At 35.8% G+C, this 24,178-nt stretch overlaps 1 protein-coding gene across 1 annotated transcript; it reads right to left on the bottom strand.

Moving 5' to 3' along the window:
- Positions 1 to 744: 744 nt before the first annotated feature.
- On the bottom strand, positions 745 to 6,916 carry LOC120345913 (uncharacterized). Its single transcript, XM_039415506.2, has 5 exons — positions 6,726 to 6,916; positions 6,026 to 6,178; positions 5,021 to 5,141; positions 3,643 to 3,876; positions 745 to 2,578 (listed from the first exon to the last, which is right to left on the bottom strand). Exons 1-5 carry the CDS (start codon positions 6,788 to 6,790, stop codon positions 1,739 to 1,741), a joined length of 1,413 nt encoding a protein of 470 aa, XP_039271440.2. The 5' UTR covers positions 6,791 to 6,916; the 3' UTR covers positions 745 to 1,738.
- Positions 6,917 to 24,178: the final 17,262 nt, after the last annotated feature.

The raw sequence follows: 24,178 nt of genomic DNA, 5'->3' as shown, positions 1-24,178 counted from the left end.
AAATCTCGGTCTTCCCTCTGTTGTTTTCAGTCTTTCGAAGACTTCGGAACCATTCGACCAGGAGAAATTTTTGTCGCTTCCTGATAATATTTAATGATCAATGTGATCTGGACTCCAATTTGGATAGATATGATTAAAGTGAATGAGGTGGTATAGTTCTTTTTAGGTGACCACCGTACTACTTTCTTTGGAAACACCTTTATATATACGCTCTGTGCCTTTTACTTATGGTTTTGTTTGCACTGCGATTCCGCAGTCAGTTTAATTAATTGTTTTATCGTCTGTTATGCCGAGTAAGGAGTTTAAATAAACGTATTCACTATCTAGTGGAATATTTATAGAAAACTTCAAGACAGCAAAAGTTTCTCAGTGTGTCAATCATTACTAACCGTGTTCAAACATTATTAGTCAGCCACATCGGATACCGTTGCTCAGTATGGCTGCCCGAGAACAAAATGCTCATCTCATATTGGTAGCCGATATATTCCCATACCCTATTGGTTCACCCCAGCATTGCCTTAAATCATGTATACAAGCTATTCTGCTACCGGTAATATCAAGTACGGTACTTATTACAATCTGGACTATACCAATTTGGCGAACGAAGTGGTGTAGCCGACCTCTTCATGCACCTAACTCGATAAATTTGGCAATGTCAACCATTATAAAATTATTAATAGGGTGGTTAATGAGGCGCTTCAATTAATAAATTTGTGTATGTGCGACACAAAAGTCAAATAAAAAAGAATAACTCGTTTGTGTGAAATAGATACAGTTTTTTTTTATGCGTGGAAGGCTGAGCAGAAACTGATATTCAAGAGAAATCGAAAAATAAATCTACAAAATATTTACTTTGCATACAAACCTTGTGATACTGATTATAAAGTAAATATATAGATGCTATTACAAAACTCACAGAACATTGAAATGGCAGAGAAAATACTTCCTACAAGTGATCCTGAATTTTTTTAGCAACTTGCACCAAGCCATTGTACAAATATTACAATTTTTTTTATTAATATAACATTTCAAATATACGAGTATTACAAGTCAAAGAATATTTTTGGACCACATGAATAGCATTTGCTATTTTAAAATCAGTGTACGAGCGTGCACAATAAGTCAAAAACAATTCGATGAACAAAATGCAATCTTATCACCATTCAGTTATTTTTTTTTGACTTTTCTAGCCATGCTTGGAGATAGACTTTTAACAATTAATCATAGCCATTATGTATGAAATATTGCTGCTAATTTAGGAACATTTCTGCTCTCTCGCCTCATCGAGGCTGCCGATTTCTCTTTTTGTGATTAATTATCATTATTTTCTCCCGATAATCTGATTATGTATGGACTATTGGAGCTCAAAAGATGCAAAACACTGGTGTCAAACCAGAGTCAGACTCCATTAGCAATGAAATATAACCAAAATTATCTTGTCCAGGACACAACATGTTATAAACACTGATCACAATATACACACAGAAGGTGTTAAAAATAATCTGCATCCTTAGTGGATCATTGATTTATATATATAATATCACCACATAACAACACCAAAGCTTTGATGGTTGAGATTTTACCATGCTAGCTATAACATAAAATTAACTTCATCTCCTCAATTTAAGACTACTAAAGTAATGTTGTAATAATGAAATAGGCTATGCCTTTACAAACCAATAAGCATAAAGGTAATTTGATGACAACTTGTGCAACCTTGGCATAACAGTACTCTCAATCACTGACCATAATGGGTATTATCATCTATGTCATGATATATGTGACGTTGTTCTGTGGAATGTCTGGGATATATTCTAGATGATGATATCTTGTTTTGTCTTTCAGGTGCACGATGATCATAGTGGCCTTCAGTGGTTATTTCTCCATCTGGCGAACCCCTACGAGGATAAAACTTGACATAATTTGCAGAAAGGGAGGAAGCGTGTTTGTTTGGGGAAGCTTTAATTCCATGTGCAGCAGTTGCCATAGCATAATCTTTTTGTCTAGATCCTTCATCAAAGCGGAAATTTTCCATTTGAACATCAAGAGAATGGGTGTTTTGTTCCACTATATTTGGTGGATAAAGTACTTCATTGAGTGAATTTTCAGATGATAGATTTCTATTATTGTCACCATTGGAATTGTAAAGTTTAGAATCAGCGCCACAATAGAGAGATTGGTCATCCATGTAGTCAGAATGTGGAGAACCTTGACGCACTGACACAGAATTACTGGCACCTGCACTTTGATTAGAATTCGATAAATTAAGCGGATTTCTGTGGGAGTCATAAATATCATTCATCATTAGGTTTGTAGCAGCCTTTTCTTGTCCATGATTGCTAGATCGACTTTGAGTCCTCATGTCCACTGGATAAGGATTACTAAACTCCGAATTTCTCAAACGTTTTTCTCTCAAGTTCTCAAGCGATGTGTTGAAATTGTTCATGCTTGATGAATCAACATTTCTTGTGATATTTTTTGTCCCATTCATTCTACTTGTACTCGGCTGTTCAGAATTATAGGATTGCATTGAACTATGTTTTGAAATTCTTGATTGTTGAAGCGAGTAATTCATTGTCTGAAATTGAAAACATTAATTACAGAATGTCTGAAGATATCTTCATGAATGAATCTTGTGAATGCACCGATTTTAAGTGTCAAACCAGACAAAGTCGGATTAATTAAAACATTTGATTTGTTTTGGACATCCCTCATCGGTTGTATTTTAACTTTTTTAAATGTAACCTAGTCCATTATGCGCCCAACTCATACCTGTACTTTCTATATATGGTCTGGGCTATTGAAAAATTTAGTATAATTCTATACAGATGTTTTACATTTTATATTCGATATAGAGAGAATAAGAGTATAAAGCTTTTGCAGATTCAAATTTGACATTTTACGAATGTTATTATATGAATTCAGAAATAATAATAGGGACGTGCTTCCTCCACTTCTTCCAGTAGGAGGTAGAAGTATCTCCGGAAACTGTTTACAAATGAATGAGTCAACGATTATTAAAAGGAAGTCCATGGGCCTTTGAACTATTCCATTTTGAATGAAAGTCCATGGGACTTTGAAATTTGAATACATTCAATTTTGAATGGCATTCTTCTTGGAATTTTCAGAAATGTTTCACATATGGATTCTGTGTTACAAAGGAAGTTTGGGTTTTCTTTCATTTCTTTATTGTTCCTGATTTCTTCCATTCTAAATTACTGGCAGCAGATTAACAATGATTAGAAAGGTTCTCTACTTTTTACATTTCAAGAAAATGAGTGAAAAGCGTTCCTGGTCATTTTGTGAGAATTCAATTGATCAATATGACAAATTTACAACTGAAACTAGTCTAATTTACTCTTAAAACAAAAGCGTTAGGCCATAATTTTATTCTGATCTTCCTTATTTTAGTTCTATTAAGAGTTCGGGGACTGTCTGTATTAGCTAAGCGAATATACCCCCTGTCCATATAGGTTTCACTCTCTTTACACAACTTGGTGTAAAATGGGCAAACAAAATTAGTTACCTCCATATGGTACACACACACTTCTGGAGCGCCAAACAAAGATTATAAAATATTGAATATAGTAAATATGGAAATCTCTGAATCAGAGCAAGTAAATTTTCTAATTGAAAACTCACCGCAACTTTTCTTTTGAAATGTGCATCATGTGAAATCATGCAATGAACATATGACAAGAAGAATCCAATTCCTGCTTCTGTTATTGATTGAACAACCTGTTGATTCATAGTAGGATTGAACTGGAACATACTAAGATCTTGTTCATACTCAAATCCAATAAGGTGTAAGAGTTCTTCGATAATGGAAGGCGCAAGATGTTCATACAAAGTGTATTGGTAGAATCCGCTGTAATCCTGTTATTACATAATAAATCCATTGGAACATTGGGAAAAATAAATATTATCGAAGCATAGCACAACTCGACACATAAAAAAAAAGCAACAAGTTATAGCGATATTATAAGCTACCTTGTCCACACAAAGCAAAAAACAGCATTTTTTAATTAAATATTTAACCTTTGGCACTATTCACCGTATGACAGCTACTACTTATATAAAGATGGCGTGTGAAGTGATGTCACCATGTTAATTGCTGTAGGTGGGATGTTGTATTTATATCCTGGAAGCTTCCTCATTATCAAATAATATTCAAAGAATTTAATTAGAAATTAATGTTTAAAAACATAGCAGGGACAGTTTTTAGAAATATTTAAATTGCCAAGTAGGCTATTTATGGAAAAACTAGTCAAATTACGAAGTAATTCACTACAAAAAGTTAATCAATGAGAAACTTGGTGCTTCATCAAGGTTGAGGCAATATCTGGTACTCAATCTTATAAAACATGGATTCACCACAAGAAGAAAAGGGTAATTCGATGAAAAAGAACAATCCTAAACAGAGGCAATGGCCCCCCATAAATATTCACCTATAGGTGACACTGAAAATGAAAAGACTAATTGCACGTCATAAATTACCACAGCATTGTTGCCAGTAGCCTCACACCGCTATGCATGAGATAATATAAAAGTTGGAGAAGTCCAGCCAAATGCATCAGTACAAATATAAATTTAACTTTCAATTGGATATGTATGTTGAAAATGTTTTGTAAAAGGCATCAAACCCATAAGATAAATAAATCCATGTATGTTCCTGCATTCAGACCAGATATGCAGTTACGAGTTAACAGGAAAGAAAGATAAGTATATTGAGGAACAAAAAAAAACAAAAGCCAATGTTTACCAAAAGCCAGGTAAACAAGAGCTCTCATTGATGCTAAGAGATACGGAATATGTGCACCATATAGGCTCATGAAAAGAGGAAGTGATATACTTTTTTCGTAATTCGAAGCAAACAATGGTATAACTTTGACTGACATAACTATCGAAAAATACTTAAGGATGAATATTGTATATCCATTAGAAGTAATTCCGACTAAACATATGATACTTCTGTCCCTGGTGTTATTGTAATCAGAAATATTTAGCATGGTATAATTACCTTAATTATGAGATAATCATTCCTCCAGGGCGATCTCAAAATTTTCACACAATATTGATGCAAGACATAGCATATTGTCGCAAACTTAACTGGGTTTGTGGTCTTCCTTTGTACTCTGTTTCTGCAAAATAGAAAGGTGAAGTTAGAAGTAACTGAGCGAATAAAATCTAAATCAAACAAGATACAATGAACACAGTAGTTCCCATAGATGAATATCGTATTAGAGTATGACCAGAACAGACTATTATAATGATTCGCCTAAAGATCCCCTAGACTTGCATTTAGTTGCATATACTATAATTCTGATTATCAATGATTATGGTCTGTCATGTGATATGATGAAACAAATACAAAATAAAATTGTATAATATAACTTCATATGTCCTCTGTGTTTTCAAAGATCAAGTTGGCTTGGATCGTTACAGATATTAAAAATGGGCATTAATCAGCAAATACCAAATCAATAAATGGAAACCATGAAACATAATTCCCATTGTATAAAACCAGTTGCTATAGCTCGGTAGACACCTTCAATACCAAATGACTTGAGTGCAAAGTCATATTTTCAAGTATTTGGTGATTGGCAGTATTATCGCATATTTTTTGACAATTAACAATATACACAATTCAAAAGCACGCAAAGAATGTCATCGTCAACATCATTATTTATAAACGCTTCATTATTTTTATTAGTTGGATGATATACAATTAAGTATTGAGTAGTCAAAATATTGAAACCACAAAACTATTCAATAAGAATTTGAACACACATAGTAGACACAAGCTTGAACTCGAAATGACCTAACACCTACGATGACATACATTAAATTCCCTTACTCAAGACTTTCAATTTGAAGTCATTGACAAATTTTGGAAGGGTTTATCAGAGCCACAGGAACAATAGTTGAGCGCCGCAAGAGCTGTGGTTGAGAATCACTGGTCTGACAGTTAACTCATATGATGACATGTCTCAATATATATGATGGCATAAGATATAGTACTCACTTTTTCATTAACTTTTCATATCTGTGCAATACTTTTAGATAACCAAGTCCGGGATCAGGGCATGCCAATAATAAGTTATAAGCAAGTATAACTAAATTTTCAAAACCATCAAGTTCCTTGAAATTAACTGTAACCTGAAGATCTTCTGTGCACCTGAAAATAAATGATACTGCAGATTCGAAGAAGGGTCAGAAAAGATAGTTGCAGTTGAGAAAGACAATTTACTTCAGAATCAGATCTTCTCTTCTAGTTGGAAACTTCAAATACAACTTTGAGATATAACACGAAAAATTAAATTCAAAGCCTTGCCAAATTTTGAGTCCAGTTATAATATTTCGATAGTATTCTAGGCAACTTTTTTAATCAAAGATGTTAATAATAAATGGCCGTCCCCGAAATTTCTTGGTCATCGCAAAGCCACCAAATTTGCATTGCCTTTTTTCGATCAATGCCAGGGATGCCCAAAACAAATCCAATATGAAATACATTCACACATTCTAGACAAAATTCATTTCAAACATGTTGCCATAAATTCTTGTGACATGACAAAGACAGTACCCTGTTTTTCAACTGCCGATCAAAGCACCTCCAAAATCACGCTAAGAGTATTAAAATAATCCAGGTTTAGCCATCTGTGACTCTAGTAGAAGTTTAAGATAATAATATATAGAATATATACATAAAGTACACAAAAACTTACAAATAATTTGGTTTATCCACAAAATATCCCCTGTAAGCATGCTTGAATTCTCTGTATGCATCCATGATTTAGAGTAATGAATCAAAACTTAGAAGGATTAAAGTTCTCCTAAAACATAACTATAAATCATCTCTGTATAATGATGCCTATTTATAAGAGCTAGTTAATAGTAAATTTCAATTAATTCATGGTTGAGAAAGGTAGAACTGGAAAATCGCTATATGGGATCTCAAGATGAAATGATTATTGAAAATTAGGAACAGGAGTGAGAAATTCGGAATACTAAATTCAAAAAAATAAGATGACAGTAATAGGTTTTACGTTCTTCGTCAATACGCAAAGTTCATTGGCTGGTGACCAGCGTTTTGTCGTATTTTTATCTTAATCACTTATTTTTGCTTGTGAAGCACGTAAAAGCATCAATCATGGTAATCACAACCAGTATATTCAAAAAACACAGTGTGAAAATGTAGATTTATCGAAAGACAATAAGAAACACATGAAAATTTGCAACCTAATTTTCTATCCAAAACAAACATGCTATGGAGGAAACTATAAATGTAAACAACAACATGGTACTGATGTACCTTCAGACCTTGGTACTGTGGAATTAAAATACTATTTTTAGCCAAATAAATTTCAATACAAACAGACTTTTCGTATTGATATTTTAGAATCAAATTATAGATAGAGTACAATATCGTTAAACATGAGATTGGTTTTTGCCTCAACATTGTATTGTTTTAGGTTTCCATTAGATATTTTTCAAGTTCAAATCCCATTCCACCAAGTTCAAGTTATACAACTGTACAAATAAAAATCATACTGTTATCATATTTTCATAATGTGATTTATTAATTACCGTAAACATAATCCAATACACAAACTGTCAAAATTCACCTAATCTATATTATAATCCAGTCAATTTCCGTCAGTGACGTAGCCAGGTGGGTGGTTTTGCGGGTCGAAACCTCCCCTTTTAAAAGGAAAAAAAAATAAAATCAATTTTCTGTGTCATAGATAGCAATTTTCCGTAGCTTGAAATGCTTTTTAGACCTCCAAGACACGTATTCCAGCGTTCGATCGGACTCGCAAGCTGTTTCGACCTAACTTAGCAAAAAAAAAAATTCAGAACCTGCCCCTTTGATAATTTCTGGATACGCCCCTGATTTCCGTGCATAAATATATATTAATTAGTAACCATGTTATTGTTAGCGCAAAAAATGAAAGACAGCAATAACCTAATAATACAAAAATTAGATAGGAAAAAAAAAATTTGAGGTTTTTGTATTTACCTTACCGTACCATTACCGGTATATTCTGCATAGATCTATTAGGTAGTTTTCTTACAGTCTTATGTCCGTATGCCTTGTTCCAATGAATTAATTTATCAAAATTTATGGACGATAAATGCACTCATTCACAAACTATTTTGTGCCTACAAAACATTGTCTTCTCTGACCAAATCTCCATGTCTTGATAAAAAGTCCCCTCCGTTATATTACAGTATTAGAGCTTCCCATAAAACAATACCGCCATAGGTCTGTCTAGTTCACCTGTCTGCCTGTAAACGTTACCGTACCTTAAGGAACGGATGAGGTTAAATTGAAAAAACACTAAAATACCATTGAAAAATAAAATAAAGGAGTAGATTAAATTTTTTTCTGGTCGATGGAGAGACGGTTAAAGTCAATAAAAGGTTGAATCATAAAGAAATTTCTTCCGATTAAACGGAGGTGGTTGGAGTCACTAAAATTCTGAACCCTATAAAAAAGATATGAATGAAACTTTTTTCGACGAACGGAGAGGTGGCTGAAGTCTCTAAAAGGCTGAAGCAAGAAGTGGATGAAATTTCCTCTGACGGGTCGTGAGATGGGTGAAATCCCAGAAGGGCTGAACCCTAAAATGAAGAAATTTCTTCCGATGAAAGTTTAGTTGGATGAAGTCACTAAAAGGCTAAACCAGGGGATTACCCGAAAATCAATAACCATAGGTTTACAACGACACAACATGAAAAGTTGCATTCATTTCATAGAAGCCATCGAACGCGTCAATTTTATGCAATGAAGTCACAAATTAACTTCGTGTGCACAAAAACACAAATAAATCGTTTTGTAAATTAAAAAACATCAAACCAAATAATAAGGTTATTTGAAATCGTATGAAAATTTCTAGAGATTTTAAATATCATTGTGACTACACAGAAAAATGCATTTATTGCCGATTTGTTTCATCAATATTTTAACTCAAAGCAACACCAAGATATCATGTAATGACGACTTTGATTTAATGTGAGAATAATGCAGACAAAAGTAGTGAAAGCATAAAAAGCCAACAATCGTCTTCATAAATATCCATACCCTGAGCCAACGCCCTGAGCCGAGGTCAGTGCTGAAAATATTGTCCACAAAATATTGGGTTAATCTACCGAAGGTGACAAAGATGATCGAAGCCGACGCAAATTCGAAAATTAGATTAAAGTGGAACGAAAAATCATTAACTTAATACAATAGTATCAGATTCAGATATTTATTTCCGTCATGCAAGAAATATTGTACAAATAAACAGTAAAAATAAATCGAGAGAAGAAATAACAGACGTACAATAATTCGACTGCAATAGACGAGGAGTCGCGAATAAACTATAAAGTTAACGTGTCAGCGACACCTAAATAGCTGTAAACAGCAGCAGATGAAGTTAAATAAACAGGATTTAAACATATATATTTTTTGAATGAACACAATTTGGAAAATGTAAGTCGAATTGGGGAAGTCAGTTAGGAGAAAATAGTTAAATCGAAGATAATCATGAGAAACGAGAGAAAAACAAGAGCGCGTCAGGAGGGGAAAAAATGCTCAAATCGTCAGCGTCATGCTCGGGTCGGCACCGTCACAGCTGTCGGGCTTCTGATTGACATGACGCTGCCTTGCGGAGATAGATTACGGGGAATTCCCAGCAAACCACAATAAGGGAATTAGTTTTGGAGGTATAAATACATAATGAAGTTTGGGCAACAGAATCACAATACGAGAGGTTAAGTTTTTATTATTAATTTTGTTCCAATGATTAATATTCTATATACAAAGTAAACTCACTATCCTTGATTTTTGTTTTTTAGATTTTTACAAAATAAAATTGAAATAAACAATATTGGATTAGTGATAGAGTCATAAAAAGTAATTTTTCACAATGTTTGCAATTGCAATCTAATTATGTTATAAGAAAACTGGAAAATTGAAGAAAAACTCACATTTTATTTACATGCCATAAAATTGATATAAAGACAATCAAATTGTGATGTCTTGGGTATTACCAAATCACCAGTAGACAGAAATATTACAGTGAGACGACCACGTCTATAACTCTGTTTTATTCTGTACGCCCATATTTATTCTTACCACTTGAGTCACTAGTGAACAACTGTGTAACTTTCTCTTGTAGCTGGTTTGTCAGACTGCCGGCAGTGTAGATATTCCTCTGTATATTAGGTTATTATTATAGTGTTTTAATGCCGTAAATCTATGTAATTTTTGTTGTAAAATGATATTAGTAGTGCAGGTTTATTATTTCTCCAGTTTGGCATAGCTCTGTTCACTAGTTAGCTTGTATTTAACACTTCCGTAACTAGTCTATTTTCGCAGTTTATTTCCTGTGTGATTTCCATATTTTTATGCGTATTTCCATGTATATTACGTGTTTGTCGGTAAGATAGGATTTGTGTTGTATTTTTAGTGTCATACTAGTTATTCTTATGTATATCTAGGTATGTTTTACCCGGTTTTTCATATCCCATTATAAGTAAATAGTTCATGACTGTGACGTCATAGACCAATTCCGTATCTTGTGTTACGTATGTATCATACGGTATTTGTACTGTGTTTTTCATGTTTTTATTTGTTTATTGTATTTCTTATTGGAGTATTTGGTTGTATTAAGTTCTTACAGGTGTATAATTAATCTAGTTAGTTAACTTAGTTACTCTGCTGTGATTGGAACCGCAAGAAGATTGTTTTGTGAACGACATCTATTGCAACTTCAGTGTCCGATAAGCTGGCAGAAAGAACCTGAGTGGTGATATTAATTTTGGTACGCCACATATACGAATTTTTGGCGAGCACACGCCAGAATATATTATTTGACACAGGGACTATTAAGACTAAGCCGATTAAGTAGGCTAGTCTGTGACGGATAATATTTGGACAATATTGGACATTTGAGGTTGCCGAATTTTTTTTTAATTGCGGTTGCCTGATATTTTGGAAAAATGGTTAAGAGAAGAAAGATTGTACCGGCACCAAAGCAAGCCAAAGAGGAGAATGAACTTTTGCATCTGCAAATACAGGTATTGAAGGCAAAATTGAGGGAGTCAGAGGAAAAGCAAGAGGAGACTGACAGCCGTTTGCAACTGATAGACAGTCGCATGCAACAGATGGACGGTTGTGTACAACAGATTGGAAGTCAACTAGAATCAGTTGAATTCCAAAATACAAAAATGGGCTCGTCATTTGAGCAGATGTACAGCATTCTGCAAGATATTTCTGGCGTGGTCAATAAAGGAAAAATTGCTGATCCTGAGGAAACCCAGCCCATGTCACATGACCCAAATGTCAGCCTGATCACTTCAACACCAGCAACAGTTGTTCCAAAAGCAGCACCTGTTCTCAAGCATGATGAAATTTCTGATTTTGGATCAGAAGATGGACAGCCAGAAGGGAAGCGGAACACGTTCTCGCAGACATTAGAAGTGAAATTTTTGGAAAATGGTCATGTGAGTAACCTTGCACCTACAATTCCTTTTTTGAATGATAGTGGTAATGAGGGCACAAATGTCAGAAGGCAACTTAGTACTAGGCCGAAAATGGTTACAGTGGCTACACAATCAGCTCCTCCAGTGAGCGCTAGTAGTGTCTCAAATGCCAATGTTAGTCGTAGTGTTCTCAATAGCACAGCTAATGCTACGATGATGGCAAGAAATGCCAAAAAGCCAATGTATTTCGATGGATCCACTGTCATGACGTGGCCCAGTTATTTATGCCATTTTGAATTGGTTACCAGTTATAATCAGTGGGATGACGACACTGCGGGATTAGAATTGGCTACTTGCATGACAGGTCAAGCTCTAAATGTGTTGAAAGATTTACCAGATATGAAACGTACTAGCTATCGTGATATTGTGGCTCATTTCAATCATTTCTTCAAACCTGCCGGAAATGAGAGCTCCTACCGTACTACATTTCACTGTCGTAGGATTAAGCCAAATGAAGCGCCACGGGATTACGGTAATAAGTTGAAAGAGCTTGTTATTCTTGCCTACCCAAATCTGGATATTACTGGTCAAGATGATATTTTGAAATCGCAATTTCTTGCCGGTCTAACCGATGAAAGCATGATCAAGCATGTTACCATGCAACAGCCTGATACTTTCGAAAAGGCTTTGTCTCTTGCGACGCTGTATTACTCTGTTGATAATAACCACACCGAGGGAAAGAACATGTCTAAACCGCGCATTGCAGCAGTGAAACAGAGCAATACTGGTAATGTAGTTAATCAGCAAAGCGACTTTTCTCTTGAAGACAGTATCAAGTTACTTGTACAGAAACTGGATGAGATTATAGGATATGTTAAACCGCGTGCCAACAATCGCATTTTTGATGGTGTACCACGCAACCCGTGTCCTCGTTGTGGTAAACATGGTCACTGGGGCAGGGATTGCAAGGCATGTTTTAATTGCAAGCAGACTGGTCATCTTAAACGGGATTGTCCACATCTTCAGAATCCCGCTGATCCTGCAACAGCTGCTTCTTCTTCGACCGCAAATTTAAACGACACTCAGCGGGCTTGAGGTCCTCAGTGTCCGCTGAATTATTACTTGATGACGGACCAACGAACCAGAATATAGACCTGAATATTTGTTCCTTGCAATATGACAATAGTTGGCATGCGAAGGTACTTGTAAACAATCAACCGTTCAATTTTCTTGTAGATAGTGGTGCTATGACTACTCTGATCGACATTTCCATCTTTGAGGCTATAGGTGGGAAAGAAGCACATTTAGCACCGCTCGAAGAATCTCTTGTTGCAGTGGGAGGACATGATTTATCACCACTGGGTACATTGGAAGTTGATTTGTCTATTGATTCTTTTGCATCGCGACGCACTGTTGTTGTTGCCAACCTAGGTATGTCTAATGGTATTTTGGGCATGGACTATCTCCGAGAACATGATTGCGTTCTTTACTTATCACCTGGACACATGATGATAGAGGGTCATGAAATCAAACTGTTTACTGAAAAGTCTGTACCGTGTTGTCGTGTAACTGTTCGAGAAGATATTACTATACCGCCATATTCTAAGGTTGTTATCCCTGCACAACTTAGTCGTCCTTGGCCGAAAAGCAATTTGTCTGACGTTGCTGCTCTTGTTGAACCGCTGAATTCTTCTTTCCTCGCTGATGGCATTCAGCTGATCTCTTCTGTTGTGGATCCAGGAAAGTCCACTGTTCCTGTTCTAGCGGTGAACCAAAAAGGCAGACAACTTAAGATCAGGGCTGGATCTTTGCTTGGTATTGCACATCCTCAACTTGTAGCACAAATTCAAGTTGACGAATCCGATAATCGGGTTATAGCTTCTGAATTACCAGAACATCTACATGACATGGTCAATTCCGTTGAGGATTTAAACCCCGAGTCAACGTGAACAGTTGGTCAATTTGATTTGTGAATTTCATGATGTATTTGTAGGGCCAGATGGTGAACTAGGCCGTACTTCAGCAGCAAAGCATAGGATCATCACAACCACACCACAGCCGATTCGGCAGGCTCCTCGTCGAATGGGATGGGCGCGTAGGAAGATGGCCGAAGAAGCTGTTGATAATATGCTGGCTCAGGGTGTCATAGAACCCAGCGATTCCCCATATTCTTCTCCCATTGTCCTAGTTCCCAAAAAGGATGGTTCTACCAGATTTTGCGTGGATTTTAGATTGCTTAATGACGTCACATACAAGGACGCATATCCCTTGCCGCGTATTGAGGATATCATTGAGTCCTTAAACGGAGCACAATGGTTCTCAACTCTTGATCTCGCTAGCGGATATTGGCAAGTGGAGGTTGATCCTGCAGACCGTGAAAAGACAGCATTCAGCATCCCAGGCCGTGGTCATTTTCACTTTGTAGTGATGCCTTTCGGTTTGGCGAATGCTCCCGCAACATTCGAACGGATGATGGACAATATCCTTGGTGATCTTCTGTGGAACGGGTGTTTCAATTTTCTTGATGATGTTTTGGCTCATGGTAGTGATTTCTCAATGGCACTCTCAAATCTTCGGGAAGTTTTTATAAGACTTCGCCGTGCCGGTTTACGCTTGAAGCCCTCGAAATGTAAACTTTTGCGTCGAAGCACCTCTTATCTTGGTTATCTTATTTCATCTGACGGTGTCTGTTGCGACCCTGGAAATGTTGCGGCTATTAAAGAATGGAAAACGCCAAATTCTGTCAGCGATATTCGTAGTTTTCTAGGCACAGCGAACTACTACCGGAAGTTTGTTCAAGATTATTCAACAATTGCTGGACCTCTTATTCGATTGACCAGGAAGAATATTTCCTTTGTATGGAGTACTGAATGTCAAGAGGCTTTTGAAACTTTGAAGCATTGTCTGACATCTGCCCCAATTCTTAGCTTTCCGAGGACAATCGGCGAATTTGTATTGGATACTGATGCCAGTGGTTTTGGGATTGGTGCAGTGTTATCTCAAGTTCAGGACGACAATGAACGTGTACTTTCTCATGCCAGTAAGACTATGTCCAAGTCTCAACGTAGATACTGTGCTACACACCGGGAACTATTAGCTGTGGTGTGGGCTGTTCGTCACTTCAGTCATTTTCTTCTCGGGAAACCGTTCAGAATTCGCACAGATCATGCTGCTCTGAAATGGTTGATCAATTTTCGTGAACCTCAAGGAATGTTAGCAAGATGGATATTAACACTTGGCGCTTATGACTTTAAGATTGAACACAGACCTGGCGTGAAACATGGCAATGCTGATGGATTGTCACGCCAGGTTCGCAAATGCAAGCGAGAAGATTGTTCTGATTGTGGTACCAATGGTGATGTGGCTGTGAGTAATGTTATTGTAAGTGCAATATCAAAACAGCCCGGTCAATCATCGTCAGACTGTTCCGATTGTAATCGCATAGAATCGCATATCCAATTGATTGTTCCATCAAATTTGAGGCAGGATTTGTTCCATAAGCTATATTTTTTGCGCACTGCAGGTCATCTTGGTGCTAATCGAACTTTCAAGAGTATAAGGCGCAGATTTTATTGGCCTGGTTTCAAAAGGGACATTCTCAGATGGTGCAAATTTTGCAAATCTTGTGCTTCAACAAAGATGCTTTACGGAAGAAGACAGGGAGATTTGAAACAACTTATATCTGGAGCTCCTATGGAAAGGATTGCCATTGATTTTCTTGGACCATTGCCTGTAACTGAAAATGGGAATGAACACATTTTGGTTTTGTCGGACTATTTCTCTAAATGGGTGGAATGTTTTGCTTTACCAAATCAGCGAGCGGACACCACTGCTGATGCATTGGTTACTCAATTCTTTTCGAGATTTGGGGTACCAAGAATTCTCCACTCAGATCAAGGAAGAGACTTTGAATCAAAATTATTTTCAGAAATGTGTCAATTGTACGGGATTCAAAAGACTCGTACAACTCCATATCATCCTCGTTCAGATGGACAAGTTGAACGTTTCAACAGGACCATACAGCAGATGTTGAAAGCTTTTGTGAATGAGAATCGAAATGATTGGGACGACCATCTCCCATATCTTTGTATGGCATATCGCTCCACTGTACATGATAGTACAGGATATTCACCGAACAAGTTAATGCTTGGACGAGAAATCGAGATGCCTGTTGATGTTATGTTTGGCAAACCAGAGTCATCAACTCATCCTTGTTACACTAAGTTTGTCGAATGGTTTTCCTGTGCAACTGAAAAAGCTTTTCTTCATGCTAGGCAACATCTAAATGCTGCTGCAACCAGACAAAAGCGAAATTTTGATCTGGGTGTTAAACCACTCACTTTCCAGAGAGATGAATTGGTGTGGTATTATTATCCACCAAAGCATCGCAAGCTGAGTATTCCTTGGATTGGACCTTATCGAATTGTGGACTGTTTACCTAATCACTTGTATAGGATCCAGAAGAATTCGGGAACACGTTCTCGAATTGTACACGTTGACAAGTTAAGACCTTACCTTCATGAAGATGAAGAAGACAACGACATTGACTTAACCGGATTTGACATTTTACCTGATGTGGAACCTATTATGGAAAATGATGAGCAGATTGCTCATGATATATTTGAAGAATTACCTTTTTCTTCAAGGCCAGACACTGTACCAGAAGAAGTTACAGTTGATGCGAACTCTGATAATAACCAACGTACTAGGCGAAGGCCTAGATATTTGGATGATTACATTTGATTTGACTGTGATAGTGTTTTTATCATGTTTTTAACAATTCATTGTTTTGTTTTAGATATACATTTCATTTGAGTGTACAGTTCTTTATATTTTCTTCATATTTTTATGGATTTTCAATTTTGAAGATGGAAAATTTCTTTGTAATTTCCCATCTGAAAAAGGGGGGAGTAATGAGACGACCACGTCTATAACTCTGTTTTATTCTGTACGCCCATATTTATTCTTACCACTTGAGTCACTAGTGAACAACTGTGTAACTTTCTCTTGTAGCTGGTTTGTCAGACTGCCGGCAGTGTAGATATTCCTCTGTATATTAGGTTATTATTATAGTGTTTTAATGCCGTAAATCTATGTAATTTTTGTTGTAAAATGATATTAGTAGTGCAGGTTTATTATTTCTCCAGTTTGGCATAGCTCTGTTCACTAGTTAGCTTGTATTTAACACTTCCGTAACTAGTCTATTTTCGCAGTTTATTTCCTGTGTGATTTCCATATTTTTATGCGTATTTCCATGTATATTACGTGTTTGTCGGTAAGATAGGATTTGTGTTGTATTTTTAGTGTCATACTAGTTATTCTTATGTATATCTAGGTATGTTTTACCCGGTTTTTCATATCCCATTATAAGTAAATAGTTCATGACTGTGACGTCATAGACCAATTCCGTATCTTGTGTTACGTATGTATCATACGGTATTTGTACTGTGTTTTTCATGTTTTTATTTGTTTATTGTATTTCTTATTGGAGTATTTGGTTGTATTAAGTTCTTACAGGTGTATAATTAATCTAGTTAGTTAACTTAGTTACTCTGCTGTGATTGGAACCGCAAGAAGATTGTTTTGTGAACGACATCTATTGCAACTTCAGTGTCCGATAAGCTGGCAGAAAGAACCTGAGTGGTGATATTAATTTTGGTACGCCACAACAGTTTATTATACGACAAAGTCAGACGTCAGTATAACACAGCTTAACGCTAGACACTTTAAACACAAGGGTACAATATCAAGCACGCAGACAGGTGAAAGCAAGGAGCAATTACGAGAAAACAATTATGACATCATATTCACAAATCTAGTCCGTGATAAAAACAACAAGCTATGACCTAACACCTAAATACACAACACCCCACTCCCCTTAGAAAGAAATGAACAATGTCACTAAATTAACACATTTGCAATAAACCCTCAATTCAATGTTCATTATCAATATCACTATAAATTTAATCTGTCAGGCGGTCTCCTGTTTCTGAGAGGATTGCGCCTGGGTATAGAATGCTGCCGTAAATATATACTACTAGGATGCTGCTGTGCTCCTTGATTACCCCGTGGCTGGACAGGATTGTCATCTGTCGATGTGCTTGACCGGTTCCAATTGTACCATTCCGGTTCTTCATATCTTCGACAAAGTTCATCATTCTCAGCTTTCAGCAGCTGATCGATATGGCGTTTCCAAGTTACACCCTTAGAAATTTTGACAAGGTATGTCAGTGGTCCAAGATGTTTAATAATTGTGCCACTGACCCATCTTCTCTTTTTGCTAGAATAGTCACGAGCCAAGACTGCTTGACCAAGTTCAAAATATCTTGTTTCACGATTTCTTTTTGAATCTTGCACATTAGTTTGCGTTTCATTAACTTTTGATGCTAGTTCAGGCTTGACCAAGTCTAAACGTGAACGTAAAAATCGCTTCATCAATAACATGGCTGCTGACTCGTTCGTTGTCGAATGAGGTGTATTTCTGTACGCTAGTAAAAAATTATCAGTTTGGGTAAAAAATCACCTTTCTAATTCCTCGGAGAAGAGAACTCTTGAAAACTCCGACAAATCTTTCTGTCATACCATTAGGCCTACTTGACGGATGAAACGGTGCAGATCGTGAATGACGTATGCCATTCTTCTTCATAAAATTTGCAAACTCTTGCGACGTGAAAGTAGATCCATTGTCAAACACTAGTTGTTTGCATATACCATATCTTGCAAATATGTGTCGGAGTTCTTCGATAGTTCTTTGCGATGTGATAGAACGCATAGGGATCACTTCTGCCCATTTCGAATACGTGTCAATTACAACCAAGAACATCATATCCATGAAAGGTCCTTCAAAATTAACATGAATTCGTTCCCAGGCATTTGAAGGAAAATCCCACATGTGTAGTTCAGCATTTGCAGGCATTTTTTGCGCTTCCTGGCAAGAAGCGCATTCTTTCACTCTATTTTCAATTCAGTTAATAAGTTGTGACCACCAGACATATGATCGAGCCAATGCTTTCATTTTGACTATGCCTGGATGTAGTTCTTCTAAAATTCTTGAACGTAATTTGAGTTAAATTACAACACTGTTTCCACGCAATAAACATCCTTCATGAACACTGAGTTCATGTCTTCTATTGAAATATGGTTGTATTTTATCATAGACAATATTGGATCATTTGTAGTTGCTTTTCTTATTTCCGTACTTGTGATGGGCAATACTTTAAAAATGTAACTTAGAGAATATTCTTCATCATCTGTATGTGAATTTTCAGACAATGGAAATCTTGATAAAAACATCTGCGTTACCATGATTTTCAGTTTTATGATATTCGATATGCTATTGGTGGGATGCTAGAAACATTGCGTAACGCTCTAAACAAGCAGCTGTCATTTTTAGAATTGATTTATCCGGGTGGAAAATGGATGTTAGTGGTTGATGGTCTGTAACCAGTGTAAACCGTCTACCATATAAATATGGGTAAAACTTTTTCACACCCCATAGTATGGACGGAGCTTCTTTTTCAATTTGTGAATAGTTCATTTCTGCTTTTGTTAATGTTCGTGACGCAAAAGCTATGGGTCTCTCTGATCCATCTTTCATTACATTTGATAATACGCAACCAATACCATATTGACTAGCATCACAACTCAATTTCACTGGTTTCTTAGGGTCATAATGCACTAATACTTGATCAGATGCAATCAATTGCTTCGCTTTTAAAAAGCTTTGTTCACACGACTTTGATCATACGAACTTTTGACCCATTTTCAATAGACAATAAATTGGCTGTAGCACACTTGCTAACTCTTTGTAAAATTTAGCATAAAAATTGATCATACCAGTGAATGCTCGAACTTGAGATACATTCCTTTTCAGGACGCGGTGCATCCACAATTGACAAGTTTCTCTGTCATATGTTGTCCGTTACAATCAATATCATGGCCGAAGAAAGTAGTACGATCTACAAATTCGCATTTTGTTAAATTCAGTCTCAACCCATATTCTTTTAATCTCTTTAATTAAGACGTGTTCCACATTCTTGAGGTGATCTTACTAATTTGATCCGGTGATAATCATGTCATCTAATATACATGCCACTTTAGGCATTCCTTTTTAATATTACATGTTTGTTATACAGCATACGGTTTCTTATGGCGGAGCCGTGTGGAATTGAAGCCGGAAATCTCGTAAAATGGGGTATTATACCGGGAAATTTTATGGTAAATAATATGTGTATACGTCCGTATTCATATACACTGTTGATATATAAATTATATGATGTATTCGGACAAATTTATAATTGGCCACAAGTGCGAACATGTGCGTGACATCGTATAATAAATCCAAAGGGGGATATGCGACCAGAGGGTGGTTTCTGATCAATTTGTGAGGATTGTGGAAATGTTTGAATGGCGTGCAATTGCATTTTGTCATATTAGCCGATCTAATTCATTTTGATCCGTAACGTTGGGCTCTGAGCACCTTCACGTCGTTATTTATTCTCGCTTAATTTCCCGCTGCAAACTCTCCCCATTTCAGAATATCATTGCAAGCATCTTGTTTCAATAGGTTGTTTGGTTCCGCATTGTAAAATATATAAAATGAAACGAAAAATACCCTTAGTTTCTTTAGGTTGGTGACTGAATGAAAGCTCTTTTTGAGTTGGTAAATTGCCCTTGAGAAATATACCATATCGTCACGCTAATAACCGAATTGCGTAAGTCATTTTTAGCAGTTTTGAGAAAAACGTAAAAAACTTCCTAATGAAATTGCTATGCCATTGAGAGTCAATAATTTGCCATGGTTGAACTTTTTGATCGTAGCCGGATTTAAGTTAATTTGTATGACGCAGTTATGTGACGTCATAATGACGCACTGTGACTTAGGCAGAAATGTGTCTATGACTAGGGGACATACGCAATTTTGCAACTTGACTATATGTACCAGTCCTGAAAACTAAACAATCCAAAAACGAATGTAATTCTTAGTATATACGAAGTCTAATCCCCAAAATAGCTAATCTGTTTCAATTACATTATTTTTTGTGTTTAAAATATATATTTCATCAATACAACACGCTCTGCACATCCACCGAAATAAGACTAAAGTTAAATATGAAGAATAAAACAGCGATGTACCCTTATATAAAAGCCAACCAAGGTGAATTGGACTCAGACAGTGAATATCACAAGTGCATGCCTTCCTATACTGTAGTATAAATTGAAATTTATAAGCGCTAAGCTAGAATCTGAGATGCAAAAACTCGAAAATCCTTCGCCGAGGTTTTTTTGCCTTTGTGACGTCACAATAGTCCTGCGTTACCAGTGATAATTCATTATGACGAACAATTGAACAAATTTGCATATTATACAAAATCTCTATTTTTATGGGTTTTGGAATTCTTAAAATAAAATCTGAGTTAACAGACAGGTGCGCAGCATTACATAAATACCTGTTTTATGAAAAACTCAAAACCGCTAAAAATGACTTACGCAATTCGGTTATTAGCGTGACGATATTCAATGAATTCCTTCACTATGCCTGCGATATACCTTTTAGAGCAGGGGTGTGCAACCTTCATTGACAGAAGGACAGATACATGTTACTGGATAAAGCCGCGGACCACACCTAGAAACTCTACCTATGAAAGGCTCTGGATACAAAAAATCAACTTACGAAAATTCTTCTCGTAATATTGCGTCGGTTAACATAATATTTTCTACATGTACGAAACATTGCATCCCTGTGCGACACGGCAAAAAAATTATCTGACACGTTTGTTCCCCGCGTGTTTATACAATGTGTTACTAGCGAAATTAAGTGAGAAAACGATGATGCGATAAAAAAAAATAATGATAAAATTTTGAATTTTATGTATGTGTGCTCATATGCTCTGAATTTTAGTCGAATTCAGTGAAAAACGCGTTTTTATAAAATTGTGCAATTCGTAACATGATTTTGCTAGCTTGTTTTAGGGATATGACCGTGGCACTCACTTATAAGCATAGGCTTTGTGAAAGATTAAAATTGCTCGCACGCACCAAATTAAATGATTTAAAAACTCGTTTTGTTCACACCATTCAAAATTGGCTCTTCTCCGCGAGCCGTACAAATTTTCTTATCGAGCCGCAGTTTGCACATCCCTGTTTTAAGGCATTCTGAAACTATCGTCGGGGCCACATGCAACTTTTACTGTGGTTATTCTGAAATGTAAGATAATTAATGTAATGCATATTCTGTCAATTTTTATTGTACTAAAATAAATCGTAGTTTTTTGATATTTTACCCCAGACCTAGGGATTTTTCTAGCGTTGAAAAATAAAAAATAATAGGAGTGGCAGAGCGGAGTCAGTGTTGTGAGAACATATCGGATTTGTAGAATTAGCAACATTGCCAATAAATTCGAATCACAACTAGCGATAAATACTGTATATTCAGAAAGTTTTTAAATTTTTTAGTGTTCTTTGGTATTGCTTTTATATTTTATGGTGATGCTCTTATTTTGACGTAAGTCTGCGCATCGCAATTAATTTTACAAAGAAAGACATTTTAATATAGTCTAGTATTGGTCGTGAGTACTTAGCGCAACTGAAAAATTATTAACCAGTAAAAAGTCGGTTCTTTCAGCGCTACAATTACAGGAGCCGCTCCGCGAAGATTTCGAGGCGATTAATATTTATTTTGGACCACTTTTGAAAATCCTGACTATGGCTTGATGAAGATAAAGTACGTTGAAGCAATTTATTAATTGTACCAATATTGGGTAGACTTTGGAATTTTATCGTAGATCTTGGTACTTTTTTAAAAACGATATCTTATAAAAAATAATCACAATTGGCTGTCAATACAGTAGAAACTCTACCTACGAAATTATTTCGTTTCGGAAGCCATTTGTAAGTAGAAAATTCTGTAAGGACGCAGTTTACATATAAATGCCCCAATTCGTTCTTAAGCCTACACAAACCTCAGACATAACATTTGTATAAATTATAATACTGGGTAAACCCGTAGAACTTACATGTTAGAATTAAATTACCACATAATAAATAGAAAATGTACACATAGAAAGAATAAAGAATTACCAAATGAAAACTAAAATCATTGTCATAATCAAATTGGTACTACCGAAATATGTGAACCAAGATGGCGGACACCGGAACGTAGTATATGTACCAGGTTAAGTTTGGGGCATAATTTCAGGTACAAATACTACGAGAGTCACTTGGCTAGTCCCGGGTCTCACAATAGAACAAAAATAAGGAAAATTAGAATAAAATTGTGGCTTACCTCTAACCTGGTACACATACTACGTTCCGGTGTCCGCCATCTTGGTGCACATACTTCTGGGGCGCCATCAAATGAATGAACCCGATTCCTGAATTTCATCCGTCAATGATGTGGAAATAAGACCGGAAATCGTGTTTTATTATTCGATTCAGTGCTGCTATAAATATTTCATGCCGGCAGTTATGATTTCATTTCTGATTGTCATCAACGACGTCGGGAAAACGATAAAATTTGCAATATATACCAAATAGTATTCAAGAGCTATTCCACACGCTCTAAATTGCAAGAAATGAAAACATTCTCGTAATGTCCGGTCACTATCGAAATTGAGGATGAAAACGATTTATTGCGACACAATTTGCTTTTAGAATTATTGTCGAGGTCGCACAAACTATCTCGACTAAATTTAAATATACGATAATAATTTCGTATATTATTCGTAAAATCTTTTCAATCAAAATTCAGGAATTTTTATGTACAACTATTCAAAACATTTTTGAACAAAGTTTCGATGAGCCTAAGGAAACAATAATACATATATGGAAAACGACTTAATCTACGGTAAATATATAGACCTAAAATTTACAAGAATACTACAGATAAACTCAATGTTTGTTTTACTTTATATGTAATGACGTTTGGCACCTCTTTTGTGCCCCCAGCTTACTAATATCAGGCTGAAATGATTTTACAGTACCAACTCTAATTAGTGAGGTCACATGATCATCGGTTAATCTGGATCGTTGAGAATGTTTAATTTAATTAAGTAGTGCAGAAATATTACGTTTATCATTTTATGTATAGAACATTAAATCAAACAAATGACTGACTTCCAGACCAGACCAGACATTTTGGACCAGACATTTCCTACCTTTGCGTGGCATAGAGCCGTTGAGTTATGAATAATATTGATTTTTAGTAACTAGGTAGTTGTATAATTATAATAATATGTTACAAACACATACAAATTTTCAGTTCGAATTTTCTTTAAATTTGCCATATCGACTTTTGAGCTTATTCTGATTATGTCTCATTATATATATATATATATTGATTCTTTCATTTTAGTGATGGAAATGTGACAAATTAAACAATGTGCTTTAGAATTTTAAGAAATGCAAAAATATTCCAACTCCCATTTTTCTTCAAAAATGCCATCTTCTCCATGTACTTTGCGTTTCATTTAAATCCTGAATTTTTTTTTTTTTTTCAAGTATTTTTTTGCTAGCTTGAGTGGTATCCATAATTGGGTCAGATTGAAAACAAAAAAATTTAATCCTCCGAATCTACTTTCAGTAAATTGTCGTTTTCTGTGTGAATAATCAATTTCACTTTAAAAGGTTAGAAAAATGTATTACATTTAAATAATTAAAAAAACGTACTACAAAATACTACAATTTTTGTTAAGCGTTCGAAGGTCGC

This window comes from Styela clava, chromosome 1 (genome assembly GCF_964204865.1).
Source record: "Styela clava chromosome 1, kaStyClav1.hap1.2, whole genome shotgun sequence".
NCBI classification, from domain to species: Eukaryota; Metazoa; Chordata; class Ascidiacea; order Stolidobranchia; family Styelidae; genus Styela; species Styela clava.
This window is presented reverse-complemented; position numbering and strand designations above follow the sequence as displayed.

Excerpts from the sequence above, each read along its gene's own strand:
- LOC120345913 (XM_039415506.2), bottom strand. The coding sequence starts at position 6,790 with ATGGATGCATACAGAGAATTCAAGCATGCTTACAGGGGATATTTTGTG. Across the intron at positions 5,142-6,025 it reads TATGAAAAGTTAATGAAAAA|AAACAGAGTACAAAGGAAGA; the intron begins GTGAGTACTATA and ends TCTATTTTGCAG. Across the intron at positions 2,579-3,642 it reads ATTTCAAAAGAAAAGTTGCG|ACAATGAATTACTCGCTTCA; the intron begins GTGAGTTTTCAA and ends TTTCAATTTCAG.